The sequence below is a fragment of the Arvicanthis niloticus genome, chromosome 5, assembly GCF_011762505.2.
Source record: "Arvicanthis niloticus isolate mArvNil1 chromosome 5, mArvNil1.pat.X, whole genome shotgun sequence".
Classification (NCBI taxonomy): domain Eukaryota; kingdom Metazoa; phylum Chordata; class Mammalia; order Rodentia; family Muridae; genus Arvicanthis; species Arvicanthis niloticus.
The window spans coordinates 21,397,870-21,412,851 of record NC_047662.1 but is presented as its reverse complement, the minus strand read 5'-3'; the positions used below and the strand labels follow the sequence as shown (position 1 = coordinate 21,412,851).

At 47.7% G+C, this 14,982-nt stretch overlaps 1 protein-coding gene across 1 annotated transcript in view; it reads left to right on the top strand.

Moving 5' to 3' along the window:
- The first annotated feature begins 1,851 nt into the window (after positions 1 to 1,851).
- Slc9a1 (solute carrier family 9 member A1) overlaps positions 1,852 to 14,982 on the top strand; it is a 51,668-nt gene continuing 38,537 nt past the window's right edge. Inside the window, exon 1 of the mRNA XM_034502200.2 lies at positions 1,852 to 3,021. Coding sequence (XP_034358091.1) covers positions 2,658 to 3,021 — 364 coding nt within the window. The 5' untranslated portion in view covers positions 1,852 to 2,657. The remainder of the gene's footprint in view (positions 3,022 to 14,982) is intronic.

Sequence of the window (14,982 nt, the reverse complement as noted above, 5' to 3'; positions counted from 1 at the left end):
TCTGAATTTTCTTTTTCTTCTTTTTTTTTTTTTTTTGGGGGGGGTGTGTTTCACCTCCCAGTGTCTGAACCTATTCCTGGAAAATGTGAGGTTCAGAAAAGGCAGTGATGACTTACACTTAGTTGTCATATCACACTCTTGTTATTTGAAAACATCTTTTTCTGGAAGAATCTCATACTGGATGGAAAGTGCACAAACTCTGAAAGCATGGTGAATGCCCACAACAGAACTGCTTCTGGGCTCTGGGTAACGGGGTACGGACGGCACAGTGAAGGAACAGGACACTTCCAGAGCTCTGAAGCTCACTTTGAGCTCTTGAGCTGACCACTAACCACCATCCAAGGTCCCACACCATGTCCCATGCCAATGTTGCCAGTCCAGCACAAATCCTTGTCAAGAGGTACAGGAAAGACTTGTCAAACAAAAACAAACCTGTCTAACATCCCCTTGAGCAAGTCACCTTGGATTTCTTGGCTTTAATTAACCTTTCTATAAAACAGGATGGCATTTCAAATGATTTAAAAAAAAAATTCAGTCTGGGCTCAGTGGTGGTGCGTTTACCTATCGTACACGTGGTTCTGTGTTCAGATCCTACGGCTGAGGATAAAAAGATTTCCCATGATTGCACCATGAAGACACAAATTCTCAAGCTTTCTGAATTCCAGGCATTACCATTCATTCAAATTTCAGCTCCAGCTGTGTGTGGTGGTGCATACCAGTAGTCCCACTTGAGAGGGAGGGGTAGGAAGATTGCCAAAAATTAGAAGCCAGGCTGGGCTACATTGTAAGACCTTTTCTCACAAAACGGAACATGCCCTTTTTGGTAGCTGTGTTCTGCCTGCAGACAATAAAAATCCTTCTTTTCTCTTTAAATCAACCAACCAGACAGATAGACGGGCAAAAAAACAATGCCCAGCCTCTTACTTTTTGGTTGTTTCACTACTGTCATGAGTTAAATGTGCCCTTTCAGAAGTTGAAGTCTTACCCCTGCCCTGATCCTCGGTGCCTAAAAATGTGGCTTTATTTAGATGAGGGCTTTTTTTTTTTTAAATCTCTTTGAGACAAGGTCTGCCTACTGACCTCAGTCTGGTCTGGTACTCACTTTGTTATACAAGCTGACCTTGAGTTAAAAATTCTTCTTTCCCAAGTACTGGCATTACAGGTTCTCACTGCTCATGGCTTGGATTGGGCTTTTTAAGTTGATCAAGCTAAGGTAAAGTCATTAGGGCTGATTCCTAATTCAATTTGACTGGAGTCCTTTTAAAAGGGGAAATTTGGATCTAGAGATGGACACAGGGAGGTTGGGGTTATGCTGCCACAGTCAAGGGAAGCCAATACATTGCCAGCAAAGCACCTGCGGGTGGGATGCAGGAACGGATTTCGGCTCACATAGTCCTCAGCACAAGCTCATGCTTGGGAACATCTAGAGTTCAGATTTCTAGCCCATATTATTCATTCATTCATTCATTCATTCATTTAACTTTATTTTGTGGCGCTGGGCACAGAAACCAATGGTAGACATGCATTCTACTTCTGAACCACAGTCCCATCCCTTTCAATTTAAACATTTCACATAGATCACTTCATTTAGCTGTTATCCGTTCCATCTCCACCTTACAGTTGAGAAAGCTATGAAACAGGCTAAATAACTTACTTAAAGTCACATGCAAACAGGAGAACGCTTTATAGATAGTACAGTATGTCACTCGTGTTAGACAGTACTTTTTTTTTTTCTTCCCAATTTGGGTCTGGCCTCCTCTTCTTACGTGACACTTCCTCCCCTGAGCGACAGGGGCCGCTGCACCGCGCGGGCGCTGACAGGTCTCTCTAGCCTGCCGCGCCGGCTACTCGTTGGTGCCTATAAATGGCTGCGCTGTGCTCAGAGAGGCATCAGTCCGCTACCGCGGGACTCGGGGCTGTGTCAGTGCTGGAAGTGGAGCTGGAGCTGACCGAAGGAGCTGCCGCTGGGCCGGGGTGGAATACAGCTCTGCACCGGGGTCTCAAGGAGGGGTGTGTTGCTGCTGGCTCACTGCGAGCCGCCTCCAGCCTGTGCCGAGGCGCCTTCCCGCCAGGCCGTCTGCCTCTGTCTTCCGCCTCCCTCCATTTCCCCGGAATTTCAGCCCGGCGCGGCTGGACCCTGGCTCTCCTGTGGGTGGGAGAGCCCCAGCCTTTTTCCTGCTTTACTCCTTTCCCTCAGGCTGGCCTTCCAGCCTTCTCTCGCCTTTTCCTACGGAGTGGGTCTCACCCTTTTCGGTCTTTAGCACAGGCTCCTTACCCCTCCCCTTTAGCCGAGTTCCAGCACCCTGGTGATTTTCCTTAGCCAAAAGTCCTATCCTTCCTCCTTTCCTTTGCCTGTGGCCCAGCCTACCCTGGCCCTTCCCCTTTCTTCAGGGCGCAGTTTCCCCGATTTCCTTATCTCAGCCTGAAGTTCTAGGTTTTTTGGGTTTCTTCCTTAGTCCCTCCAAGGTACTTACCTCTTTTGCAGTTTGAACTTTTCAGATTGTGAATCTCTAGAAAACGAAAATACCTCTCTAAAACATGAACTTTTCCTAGAGACTGCCCCAGTCTCACCCCATCTGCAGACTCCTTGCTACCTATGTCCCAGGTCTTACACACACTTCGCTAAGGGGTGAGACCTCCTAGGCTGGGGGATCAGTATGATGCTTCGGTGGTCTGGCATCCGGGGACTTTACCCACCTCGGATCTTCCCCTCCTTGCTGGTGGTGATTGCCTTGGTGGGGCTGCTACCTGTTCTCAGGAGCCACGGCCTCCAGCACAGCCCTACTGCCAGCACCATCAGAGGTTCTGAACCACCCCGGGAACGCTCAATTGGGGATGTCACCACGGCTCCATCAGAGCCTCTCCACCACCCAGACGACCGCAATTTGACCAACTTAATCATTGAACATGGCGGTAAGCCATTTCGAAAAGCCTTTCCAGTCCTGGACATTGACTACTTACATGTGCGCACACCCTTCGAGATCTCCCTCTGGATCCTCCTGGCCTGCCTCATGAAGATAGGTAAGTTCATGATGGTGCTGTTGCTGACACCACAAGATAGGTGAGCTTCTTGCCCCACTTCTTACCAGATTCTGCTGCTCAGGATCTGAATGAACCACTTCTGCAACATGGGCCTCCTCTCCCTCCTTTTTGTTGGTCCTTAAACTCTAGCTCTGGCCTATGAGCTGGCATTATGTAGCATGAGGGAAGGATCAGGAGTGTGCACAGGATTTGAAGATGAGATGCTTCTGATACTAGGTAGTTTCAGTAAAGCTTCCAAGGCTTGGCAGGCCTCCTACAGCTTGGATCCGACCTAGAGAGGAGTCAGGTGCTTAGCTATGTGTAAGACAGGAATATCTTTTAGCAAGTGGCACTTTCTGTCCTGTCAACAGCAATCAGTGGAATTTATTACCTTCTTTGTGAAAGGGTGTTTTAGGACTTGGCCTGTCTAAGGATTTTGTGAGGAGTAAGGAACTGGATATAAGACACTTAGGAGTGCGGTAGAGCACAGGAATCACCTGAGTCTTTACTTTACTTTTCATCCCCAGAGGTACCTCTCAGCTTTGCCTGCCAAGGCCAGTCAGAAGAAGCCCCTGAGTCAGGTTCCAGTCCAGAAATGCCAACCGTTAATCCAGTTCATAGGAATGGCTGCAGCCATTTGGGGTGGCAAGAAAGTGGAGGAGGCTGAGGTTTGGTTCAGGTTTGTACCCGACTGACTAGAGACGGGGGCCACTCGTCAAAGGTGAAGAGATAAAGAAGAGCTGGGTCTAAAGAGATTTCAAACTATTCTTTTTGGAAAATGCTGTTCCTTCTCCAAGGGTCGAGGTTCCTGCCCAGCCTGAGCACCCTGTTCCTCTGGGGGATTGGTGGAGTTCTCCCGAGGCTGCATAACCCAGAAGTTCCTGGAGCTAGTGTCCAGGGGGCTTTTCGAGCTACCTTAAGTTTTTCAATCCATTTTCAGCTAACTGTGGAAGGCACTGGGACTCTGCTCCCCTCTTTCCTTGGGATTTGGGTTCTGAGGAGTTAGAGATTCCGGGCAGGAAGTCTTGCAGCTTCTTTCCCAAGGACACCATTGGCAAACTGGAGTGAGGCTGGCCCTGAGGCATGCTGCAGGAACTAACCAGTACCTCTGTTTTGATAGATCCAGGAGCTGGCTTCCTGGTACAGGGCTTTGGTGCTGAGGTGGTTACAGTGACAGAGTTGGGCCATCAGCACCTACACCCTGGTGGCAGCCAGCTTCCTGGAAAAAATCAAGGTCTGAGCAAGGGGAACCGTGTGTACGGATGGATTCTCACATAAATGAATGACCTTGAACAGCTGAGTGTTTTCCTGAAGGTCTTTCTTGTGAAGAATCCGAATTGCTATTTGACTATATTGATTGACTCGTGAAACCTTGTGTTTATATCTGTTGTAAGAACCTGAAGTGACCATAATATGTCATTTGTTTGTAGGAGACAAGGAAGAGACTTCATAAGTGCTGCCTGTAAATTAACACCTCCCCTCAGCCCCGTGGTGTCCCAGTCCTGAGAGCTGGCACACACACTGCCACACACTGCAGATCTGTGTCTGCTGGTAGTACACTAGCATGACCAAAAAGACCCCACTCTGGGAAGTCTGAACTTTTTTTCTGTAGACCTGATAGCTCTTGTCCTAATGGGTGCAGGCTGGGCCTGACCTGCTTTGTCATAGAGTGTGGTGCCTGGAGCCTGGGCTGGGTACCAGAGACAGGGTGCTGACAAGAATATCAGTCAGGAAACTGAGTCCTCCTCTCTCCCCCACCCTCCCCTTCCCCACCCTCTATGACCTTGACCAATCATGTCTCCTTAGCCAGCTGATCTTTGTGATCCTTTCCAGGTCTGGCATTTCTGTTGTTGCTCTGATTCTGGAAACCCTGGATAAGCTTCTGGAGCTTGGGCCTCAGTTTTCCTCCCGTAAAATGGGGAGGCTGGGTCTGATCCCCTGTGCAGTCCCAAAGGCCTGTGTATCTGGCTTGAAAAGGCATTTTTCTGCTTCTGAAAGCAGGGGCCTTGTCACCTGACTGTTCTGGCGCTAAAGGGTAGAGGGAATGCGGACGAAGGAGGTATGGGGTCAGGGTTGGATGTGAGGTTCTGTGTAGAATGCACCCACCACCCGCTGGTTCACATTCTCTGAGCCTCAGATTCTTTATCAGAAAATGAGAAGCTGGAGTGTAGTTCAGAGGTAGAGGACATATGAAAAGTCTGAGGTTCAAAAAGTGTGTGTGCAGAAGGGACTAGTGGCTAGCTAAGTGCTAGAACTGTGATGCAAATAGTGCATAAAGTTGGCTTGCTGCATATAGGAGGGAGAGCATGGTGAGGAGCCCCCATTATCATTAGTGTTTTAGCCACCTATGGCAGAAGCATTCCTACCTCCTATATCCTCTGAGATTGGAGCACTGCAGTATGCACTATCCCTTAGCCCTGACCACCATCTGGTCCTTCCCTAAGGTTTCCGATTTGTTCATCTAAGTTTATATTCTCTGTCTCTGTCTGTCTCTGTCTCTGTCTCTGTCTCTGTCTCTGTCTCTCTCTCTGTCTCTCTCTCTGTCTCTCTCTCTCTCTCTGTGTGTGTGTGTGTGTGTGTGTGTGTGTGTGTGTGTGTGGTGTTTCTCTGTGTGGTGCTGGCTAGCCTATTCTTTCTCTTGAGCTGCCTCCTTTTGGTGGTTGTGGGAAGATTTGGGGTGGTATCTTGATAACAGGCTAGAGGCCAGGGCAGTGATCTCTGCAATGTCTGCTATCGGAGAGCAGGGTCTTGACTGTTTTCTCGTTGTCTTAGAGAAGGAAGGGAGTTTGGTGGAGTCCCCATCCTGTCTGCTGTGGCAGCTTCTTGCCATGCAAGGTACTCCTCATCTGAGAACAGAGAGTGCAGCGTTCAGTCTTCTTTCCTACCCTAGTTGTGTGCCAGGATCCAAAGGAGAACCTTGTGGAGACTGACATGGGAGAGACAAAGCAAGAGTTAATGCTCTAGAGTAATTGCTGCCTCTGGAACTGGGGAGGTGACCTTCGCCAAATCACCTCCCTTCTCCAGACACTGTTTCTCTCTTTTTAGTCAAGGATTCTTTCTTTTTCTTGGTGGGAGGAGAATTAGTAGTTTAAGAGGAATTTAAATTATTGGGAACCAGAGCTGGGTATGTAGCTTAGTTGTTAGAGTGTTTGCCTACCATGTATGAGGCCCTGGGTTTGACTCCATACACCGCATAAAACAAGTGTGGTTGACGTCAGTAATCTCAGGACTTGGGAGGTAGAGGCAGGAAGATCAGAAGCTCAAGGCCAGCTGTCCTCAGTTCCAGAGTGAGTTTGAGGCCAGCCTGAGATACATGAGGCCTTGTCTCAAATAGTAAATAATAAATAAATGTATGAATAGATGAATAATTGAGAGCTGTCCTGAAGCCTTTGGGATTGGGCCGTTCTCCTCCTCCCTCATGCACTGTGGCTTGGCCCTCGCATGAATTCTGCTTTGTCCCCGTTCACCTGACTCCCAGGCAGTGCTTGTTCCCAGGGAGAGCTTCTGTAACCCAGCTCACCACTGGCAGCACCCCTGTTGTTTGTCCATATTCCTGACCTGGAATGCCTGGCAGAGGCCCAGAAGCCTATAAAGCAGGTATTCATCTTGTCTCCTGATTAGGAACAAAAAGGCTTCTTTTGTCCCTTTACATCTTATGACATTTGATTTTGGTATATGCTGCTATGTTCTCCCTAGAACAAGTTTATAGAGGGATAGGTTTTTATTGTTGTTGGTGGGGTTTGTTGTTGTTGGTTGGGTGGTGTGGTGTTTGTTTTGTTTTTTTTTTTTTTTTTTGGGGGTAGGGTTTCCCTGCATAGCTTTGGCTATACTAGCTCTGTAGACCAGGCTGGCCTGGAACTCAGAGATCCACCTGTCTCTGCCTCCCAAGTGCATTGCACACGTCAGGTAAGCAGATGTGAGCCTGCCTGGTGTTCTGTTAAAGAGACCCAGTCCTACCTTTTCTACTTCTCAAAAGGAAAGAAACAGCTTAAAGGTTACCTTGAAGCTGTCTTTATTCCAGATGCCACTCCAAAAAGAAGAGGATGATCTTCTTCTCCTGGGAAAAACAGCTGCCTGACTGGTGGGGTGGTATGGGGAAGTCAGCCAGCATGTGGGGAAAAGGCCTTAGGTAGGGTGTTTCCAGTTGTGCCCTGGCACTTGGAGGGCTCGGGCTGGTCATATGGCCTGCACTTGATCCAGCTCCTCACCTGAGGTTCACCTTTCCTCTCACCCCTGGCCAGCCCAGCCCAGCCCGACAGACACATGCAGCTCTGCTATAAGAAAAGCCCTAGTAGACACCTTGGTCTCTGCCCTTGATGCTTCCGTTTGGTACATTTCCCTGGACTTGCCTTATTAGTGAAGTGAGGACACTATCTCCACCTTCTGAATTTGAGGTAGAGATTGGTGTGTGTGTGTGTGTGTGTGTGTGTGTGTGTGTGTGTGTGTGTGCGTGCGCGTGTGTGTGCGCGCGCGCGTGCTCACACATCTGTCTGGCTCACTGTGGTGGCTTTTAGAATTTATTAGATTCCCCCACTCTGTTACTCATCTTTGCTACTATACCAGAAATATCACATACAATCACTGTATGAGGAGAAATATCACATATAATCACTGTATGAGGAGAAATATCACATACAATCACTGTATGAGGAGAAATATCACATATAATCACTGTATGAGGAGAAATATCATATAATCACTGTATGAGGAGAAATATCACATACAATCACTGTATGAGGAGAAATATCACATACAATCACTGTATGAGGAGAAATATCACATACAATCACTGAGGAGAAATATCACATACAATCACTGTATGAGGAGAAATATCACATACAGTCACTGAGGAGAAATATCACATACAATCACTGTATGAGGAGAAATATCACATACAATCACTGTATGAGGAGAAATGCTTATTTTGGTTCACAGTTTTAGGGGCTCTGGGCCATGATTACATGGTCTGTTGTTTGCCTACAGATGAGGTGACACCTGATGGCAGAAGTGTGTAGTGGAATAGAAGGTGAGGTACTGTCCTTCCTTCAAGGACATGCCATCAGACCTATCTATTAGGCCTCTTAAATTCCCACAACTTCCCAATAGTGCCACTCTGGACCGTTAGGGAATATTCCAGATCTAGGGTCGTTTTCTTAGCCCATTTCAGTCTGCAGCAGCTGCTCTCTCCTCTCCTGACCCTTCTCCCCATACTGTTTCTCCACAGCTTGGACATTCCACCTAGCCTGCCCTGTGCCATCGCTTCTGTTATTGCGGTGTGTGTTCTAATAATAATTACCATTTATCAAGTATCTACAGAGCAGTGTCAGGGGCTTATAAAAGTAATCTTATTTAATCCCCACCAAAGTCTTATGAGATAAAGGTTCCCTCTGTTCTGTAGATGAGGAAACAGCTCAGGGGTTCTCTTCAGAGATGCTGAATTGCTGTTTATCTTCTGTTGGTGGCTTGGCATAGCCTCCTGGAGGGGTGCAGCTGCATTGACTACCTCTCTCATTGCCCTGCTTGGAGTGGTGCCCAGCTCCCCTGTGTCTGCAGTCCACTAGGACTCCATCCGAGGGGCACGTCTACCTGAGAGAGCTATAGGTGCTTTGGGCCTGGCTGTGGGTCTGTCCTTAATAGTCTCAGCCTGTGTGAAAGCCCCCAGATCCTGTGGTAGACTGAGCTTGTTCCTTGTTCTCAGGTAGTTTCCCACCTGGCACCTCTCTTAGCAATCTGACACAGCTTTCTTCTCTCCTGTTGGTTAAGAGCATGACAGTTGAAAGGGGATTTTCTTTAGCCAGAGGGGGGTGGCTAGCTTTGTGACTGTGACCTCCTGCCCTTGAGGAAGAATATACCAGCTTGCTCTTGGTCCTCAGGGCCCTGTGGCACCCTCTGAGAGTCATTCTCGGCGATGGGAGCAGGTGGCACAGTTTTCTTTAGCTCTAGAAACAGCAGTAGTAGTTCTTATTAGTGCTGTGGTTTGTTTCCAAAGCACTTGCACATACAATACTTAACTGTATTTTCTTTTATAGCTTAAGGAAACTGACTAGGGTTGTGATCTGCCTGAGGTAGGGGGAAAGGACACAATATCTGGACTGCTAGCCAAGGTCCTGTCTGTCCTCCTTCCTGCCTGGCCAGCAAACTAGCATTTTTTTTTTCCTTTTAATTAGCAGGGGGTTTCACCATGTAGCCCTGGCTGGCCCCAGAGAGGTCTGTGACCTCTGCCTCCTGAGTACTGGGGCTAAAGTTGTATACCTCCACACCCAGCCGTACTGAATGTTAAGTGAAGTTCCAGCTGGGAGTGGTGGTGCAGGCCTTTAACTCCAGCACTCAGGAGGGAGGCAGAGAGGCCCGCCTACAGAGTGAGTTCCAGTACAGCCAGACCTTGTCTCAAAAAAGATTCAAAGTGGCGCTTTAAAAGTGAAAATGACTGGATGCATCCACGCCAGTAACCTGTATGGTTGTTAAGAGGGACAGTGTCTCTCCAGTGGGAAGGGAAGGCTGTAGGAGCTGGGCGTCCAGAGCTCTGGTCACTCTGCAGCAAGGTTTTCAGCATCCTCCCTTGCACCTGTGTTGCTGTGAAGTGTGACTCTGAAGTCAGAGGGAGGCTTGCCACCCCCACCTCCTAGTGTGTGGAGCAGCAAACCTTAGAAATGAAGTAGGGGTGTTCTTTTTGTCAGCGTGTGGGAGACTCTCCTCCACCTCCACCTGAGAGAGGAGAAGAAGAGAAGTGAATGTCAATGGGAGACTCAGAAGAAGGGGTGGTGGTTGGGGGAAGAGTGCAGGAGGTCTGACCTCAGAGCTCAGTTTTTCTTTTGTTGTGGGGATTGAACTTGGGCCTTGCCCACATCCCACCCCCAGCTCTGGCCTTTGCTGACCCTGTGACTGTAGGTGGGCAGACCTCTGGGAGCCCATTCCCTGGTGTGTGATATGTTAATTACATTAGCGGTTGCATTCCCTGGTGTGTGATATGTTAATTACATTAGCGGTTGCTTTTATTTTGATGTTTTAGTTGTTTGTTATTAAACTCCTAGTTGAGAGGTTGCTGGGTGCTTGCACAGTGGTAAAGAAGCCTAACTCAGGCCAGCTTTGGGGCTGGTGATTTTCTAGTGCGTGTCTTAAGTTCAAGGCCCTTTCAATTCAGAACTTCCATTTCCCATCATCATCCTGAACTGGAGCCCCGAGAGCCTTGACTACTCTTCTGTCTTGCTTAGTTTTTAAAAAGGGTTTAGGGAATACTGACCAAGTCCAAGGTCCACAGTGAAGAAATAGCCAATCCAAGAGGTCGTAGCATTTATACACACCCAGGAATGACTGGAACCTAGGGCTAAGGGGCCCCAGATGCCCTCCAGGGAGAGCCTGTACACAACCTGCAGTCGGGCTCCTCCCTCCTGTCAGCCCCCCACCTGCTTTTCTTCTGATCCAGGCAGAGAAGTCTCGCTCAGCACAGGCAGGGCCTGGGTTATTCCTGAGTCATCCATCGCCCTCCCGCCCGCCTGCCCGCCCATGTGGGCTCCTCCTGCTGCTCTAGCTCCCTCTGCAAATGTCTGAGTCAGACGAGTCTCCCCAAGGTTGTCTGCACACACCGCACTGGGCCAAACCGTCTCTTTAGATGCCAATAAACATCAACTGATACTTTAGTCAGCCTGTGATTATATGTGGGTATTTTTAATCTTATGGGCTAATCTAATTTTAACTGAACTAAGTTTTAGGTTGGCCTGGATCAGTGGGCTGCCCCTTTTCTCTGGAATCATGCTGATTTCACTTCCTTTCCCCAAAAGCTCATTCAACATGTAGAACTGGTTTTGGTGTATATGGGGCTAGACTGAGCTCTGAATTCTAATACTGCTTGCCAGTGATCAGGAGTTCCCTGGATTATCCCAGCAAGTTCTTATAAATCCATGTCCTGTGGTGCTCCGACTGAGGGCTAGGATGGGGAGTTCTGTTCCTTCCCAGGCCTGTGGGGGCCACTTACCTCTCAAACCAGAGTGGAGGAGAGGAGTCTGTCTGAGATCAGCTCACTGAAGGAGGGATGACATCATAGCTTTGTGTGCCACAGAACCCAGAAGTCGACCCCAAGCAGTTACTAGCCAGCTCCACCTGGATAGCCCTTGCTGCATGCAGGGTAAAGCTTGAGAAGGCTGTGTCTTTTGTGCTTGCTAGCCTGAAGAAAGAGGCAAAATGAGACACAGCAGTGGTAGTCCGTCTGCCAGCTTTTAGCTTGTGCTTCTCCAGGCACTAGGAACTAGGAAAAGTAAAACTGGGCCCTACTCAGTAGGCGCTTGCAGTCTGCTCAGGACTGGACGAGATGAGACAAGACATAACAGGTGTAGATGTCTGAGGGCTGGGCAAGTTGAGAGGGAGTAGGCAATCCCTGTGGTAGCGGACGCTTTGCAAAGAGATGAGGTGGGACCTGAGTGGAGTCCTGGAGGGAATGAACTCGGAGCTCTACTAGAACTTGATCCCATGGGGGCTAGCGTGGGAGCCCCTGGAAGACAGGACCTGTGTGCTAGTCTTCCTTCTCCCACGCCTTCCACCCCTCCCCTCTCTTTCTACCTCCCTTCTTTGGTCTCTCTATTCTCCCTCTTCTTTCCCTCCCTTCCTCCCTCCCTCCCTTCTTTCTTTCTTTCTTTCTTTCTTTCTTTCTTTCTTTCTTTCTTTCTTTCTTTCTTTCTGGATATGGTGCCAGTAAAAGCCAGGAACCCTGCTGGACAGATTTTAAATAAGCTGTAAAACTGTGTATTTCCTTTCTTATCTGTTTGCTTCTGGCACAAGGAAAGGCCTCTGTAAATATTGGGGAATGAATGAAGGAAAGAGCACATGGCTGACTTCCATATGGAAATAGGGTCCATACAGAGATTGGGGTGGACCAGAAACTAGGCTGTCCAAAGAGGAGGGGGAAAGGGAATCCCCGGCTCTGTCGTGGCCGGCTAAATGGTCAGCTAGACTTTAATGGAAAGTGACACTCATGGCCTGATGCTTTAGTGTCCGTCAGCATCTGAATGACACTGTGGGCACAGCCTTCTCTGTGTGGCCATGATGCTGGTCTGCAAGGGCATCTGCTCTGGGCTGGGTGGGGTGTCTCTGGGACGATCTGTGTCTGTTTGGTCTGCCCTCTGTGTGTGTGAGTAAAAGTGAGATACCATAACTTCCACAGGGAGCTGAGAGCTCTAATTGAATTAGGCTTTTCCTGAGAAGATTCCTCAAGCCATAAACTGCACTGTGACTGAATTAATGAGACTAGTGGCCATAAACCACATAAGACAGCATCTTGTTAATTTATAGTCACACCTGAGCAGGCTTAGTTATGGCTTCTCTTTGTTTATATGTGGACATCTTGTTAATTTATAGTCATACCTGAACACGCTTAGTTATGGCTTCTCTTTGTTTATATGTGGATTGGGTGTGGACTGGGACCAGATTCTTCCTTCTGTGACAGATTTATTTTTATATAAATAAATAAAATAAGAACAGCACAATAAAATCCAGCAACAGTCTAGGAGGGAGTTAAAGTAAACAATAAAGTCCCCCTGCGTAGCTTCTGGCCACTCTCAATCAATCCCCCGACATTACTGATGTTGACTGTATTGAGCATCTTTTCTGGAAATTTGGAGTGCTATGTGGGTTTGTGTGTAATTGAGGGCAAATTTAGTTTCCACGAAGCTACTCTGTGGCTCTAGGCTGTGAACTGGGACTTGATTTCTAGTACCAGCTCTGCCTCTTTTCTACCTAAGTCATTTTGCTTTCTTGGGTCTTCACTTTCAGTTTCACTGTAAAAGGTTCTGTTGGGGCGTTCCAATTGGAAAGGACCCCTGCTCAGTTGAGGCCTTGGCAGACTGAAACACTTGGTGGGTAATGTCTACAAGGTTCATCCTTTGTGGGTGGTCAGGGTTCCCATGGATCTCAGGCTTCAGAGCACACAATTCTCATGTAAGGGAGGAGATACAGCAGGGGATTGTGTGGTGTTGGTTGATGCTTGAACCCAAGCAGAGATGAGAGAAAGAAGGGAACACACTCAAACTATGGGTTGAGAACCTGAATATGTTCATAAAACTTGATACATTTGATAACAGTAGGTTTATAAACATAACACCAAAAAGTACCTCAAAAGTGAGTGTGTAATGAGCGCAGGGTGTTCTCCAGAGCTCTCAGTGTTACACTGTGCGTCCCCCACAGAGAACCCTGGTCTGGTTCTGCATGTGCCTGCCACAGAGCTCATTACACTGCTTGAAACATCTGGGCTCCAATGCTAGGCTACTGTGCCATCAACTGTAGTGCTGGTGGCTTTCTCATTGTTTTGAGACGGGATCAATGACCTTGAACTCCTAATCCTCCCATCTCTCCCGCCCATAAGTGAAGGGTTATAGGCATGTGCTGCCACAGCTAGTGTCTGAGAAGATGACACCCAGGGCTTTCCTGCAAGGCAGATGTGTCTGTCAGTTACTTCCTATTGCTGTGATAAAACACCATGGTCAAAAATGACATCTAGAGGAGGCTGGAGTCCAATTCTCAGCACCCACGTGGTGGCTCACTACCATTTATAACTGTATCCCGTGTGGTCCAATGCCCTCTTCATATACATAAAAGCACACAAGTAAATAAATCGTTAAAAAATGACTTATAGGGAGCTGGAGAGATGGCTCAGCGGTTAAGAGCACTGACTGCTCTTCCAGAGGTCCTGAGTTCAATTCCCAGCAACCACATGGTAGCTCACAACCATCTGTAATAGGATCTGATGCCCTCTTCTGGTGTGTCTGAAAACAGTGACAGTGTACTCACATACATAAAATAAATAAGTAAATCTTAAAAAAAAAAAAATGACTTAGAGAAGAAAGTTTATTTTGGCTTCTTGTTCCAAAGGTAAGAATGGCAGCAGGCAGGCAGCTGAAAGATCACATGCTCAACCACACACAGGGAGGCAGGGAAAGCAAACTGGTAGTGGGGTGAGGCTATGAACTCTTTGTTTTGCTTGGCTTTGAGGCAGGGCTTCTCTGTGTAGCCCTGGCTGTCCTGCAACTCGTTCTGTAGACCAGGCTGGCCTCGAACTTCACAGAGGTCCATCTGCCTGTTTCTGCCTCCAGAGTTCTGAGATTAAAGATGTGAATTTTTTTAAAAAAATTTATTTATTTTATGTATATGAGTACGCTGTTGCTCTCTTCAGAGACACCAGAAGAGGGCATCAGATCCCATTACAGATGGTTGTGAGCCACCATGTGATTGCTGGGAATTGAACTCAGGACCTCTGGAAGAGCAGTCAGTGTTCTTAACAGCTGAGCCATCTCTCCAGCCCAAGTCTACAAACTCTTAAAGCCTTCCTCAAATGACATATTTTTTGTCCAAGGCTCGATGTCCTAATGGTTCTAAAAGCTTCCCTAACTTAGTGTCTGCTGGGAGCTAGTGTGCAGATTTGTGATCTTGTGGGAACATTTCTCATTCACACTTTTGGATCAAGCAAGCACTTTTTCAACTGAGCTGTGTCCTGTCTCCCTCACTTATTTTAAAAGGAAAAATTTATTTTTATGTTGTTATTTATGTGTTTGTGTATGTATGAGTCTTTGCCACATATATGTGGGTGGGTGGGTGTCTGCAGAGGCCAGAAATGGGGTCAAGTCCCTTGGTCCTGGAGTTCTAGGCCGTTGTGAGTTTCTAATGTGGGTGCTGAGCGCCAAATTCTGGTTCTTTGAAAGAACAATTCTAACCTCTAAGCCAATTCTCTGGCTCCATTCCCTGCTGTGTGTGTGTGTGTGTGTGTGTGTGTGTGTGTGTATGTATGTATGTATGCATTTATGTATGCATTGAATATTGTCTGGCTGTATATTCCTGGATGACCTGACACTTACCCTGTGGTCCAGGCTAGCTTTGGATTGATAGCAATCTCCCTGCCTCAGCCTCCTTAGTGTTGAGATTACAGGCATACACCATACTCAGCTAATTGCAGCGTTTCTACTATATAAAAACGTTTCT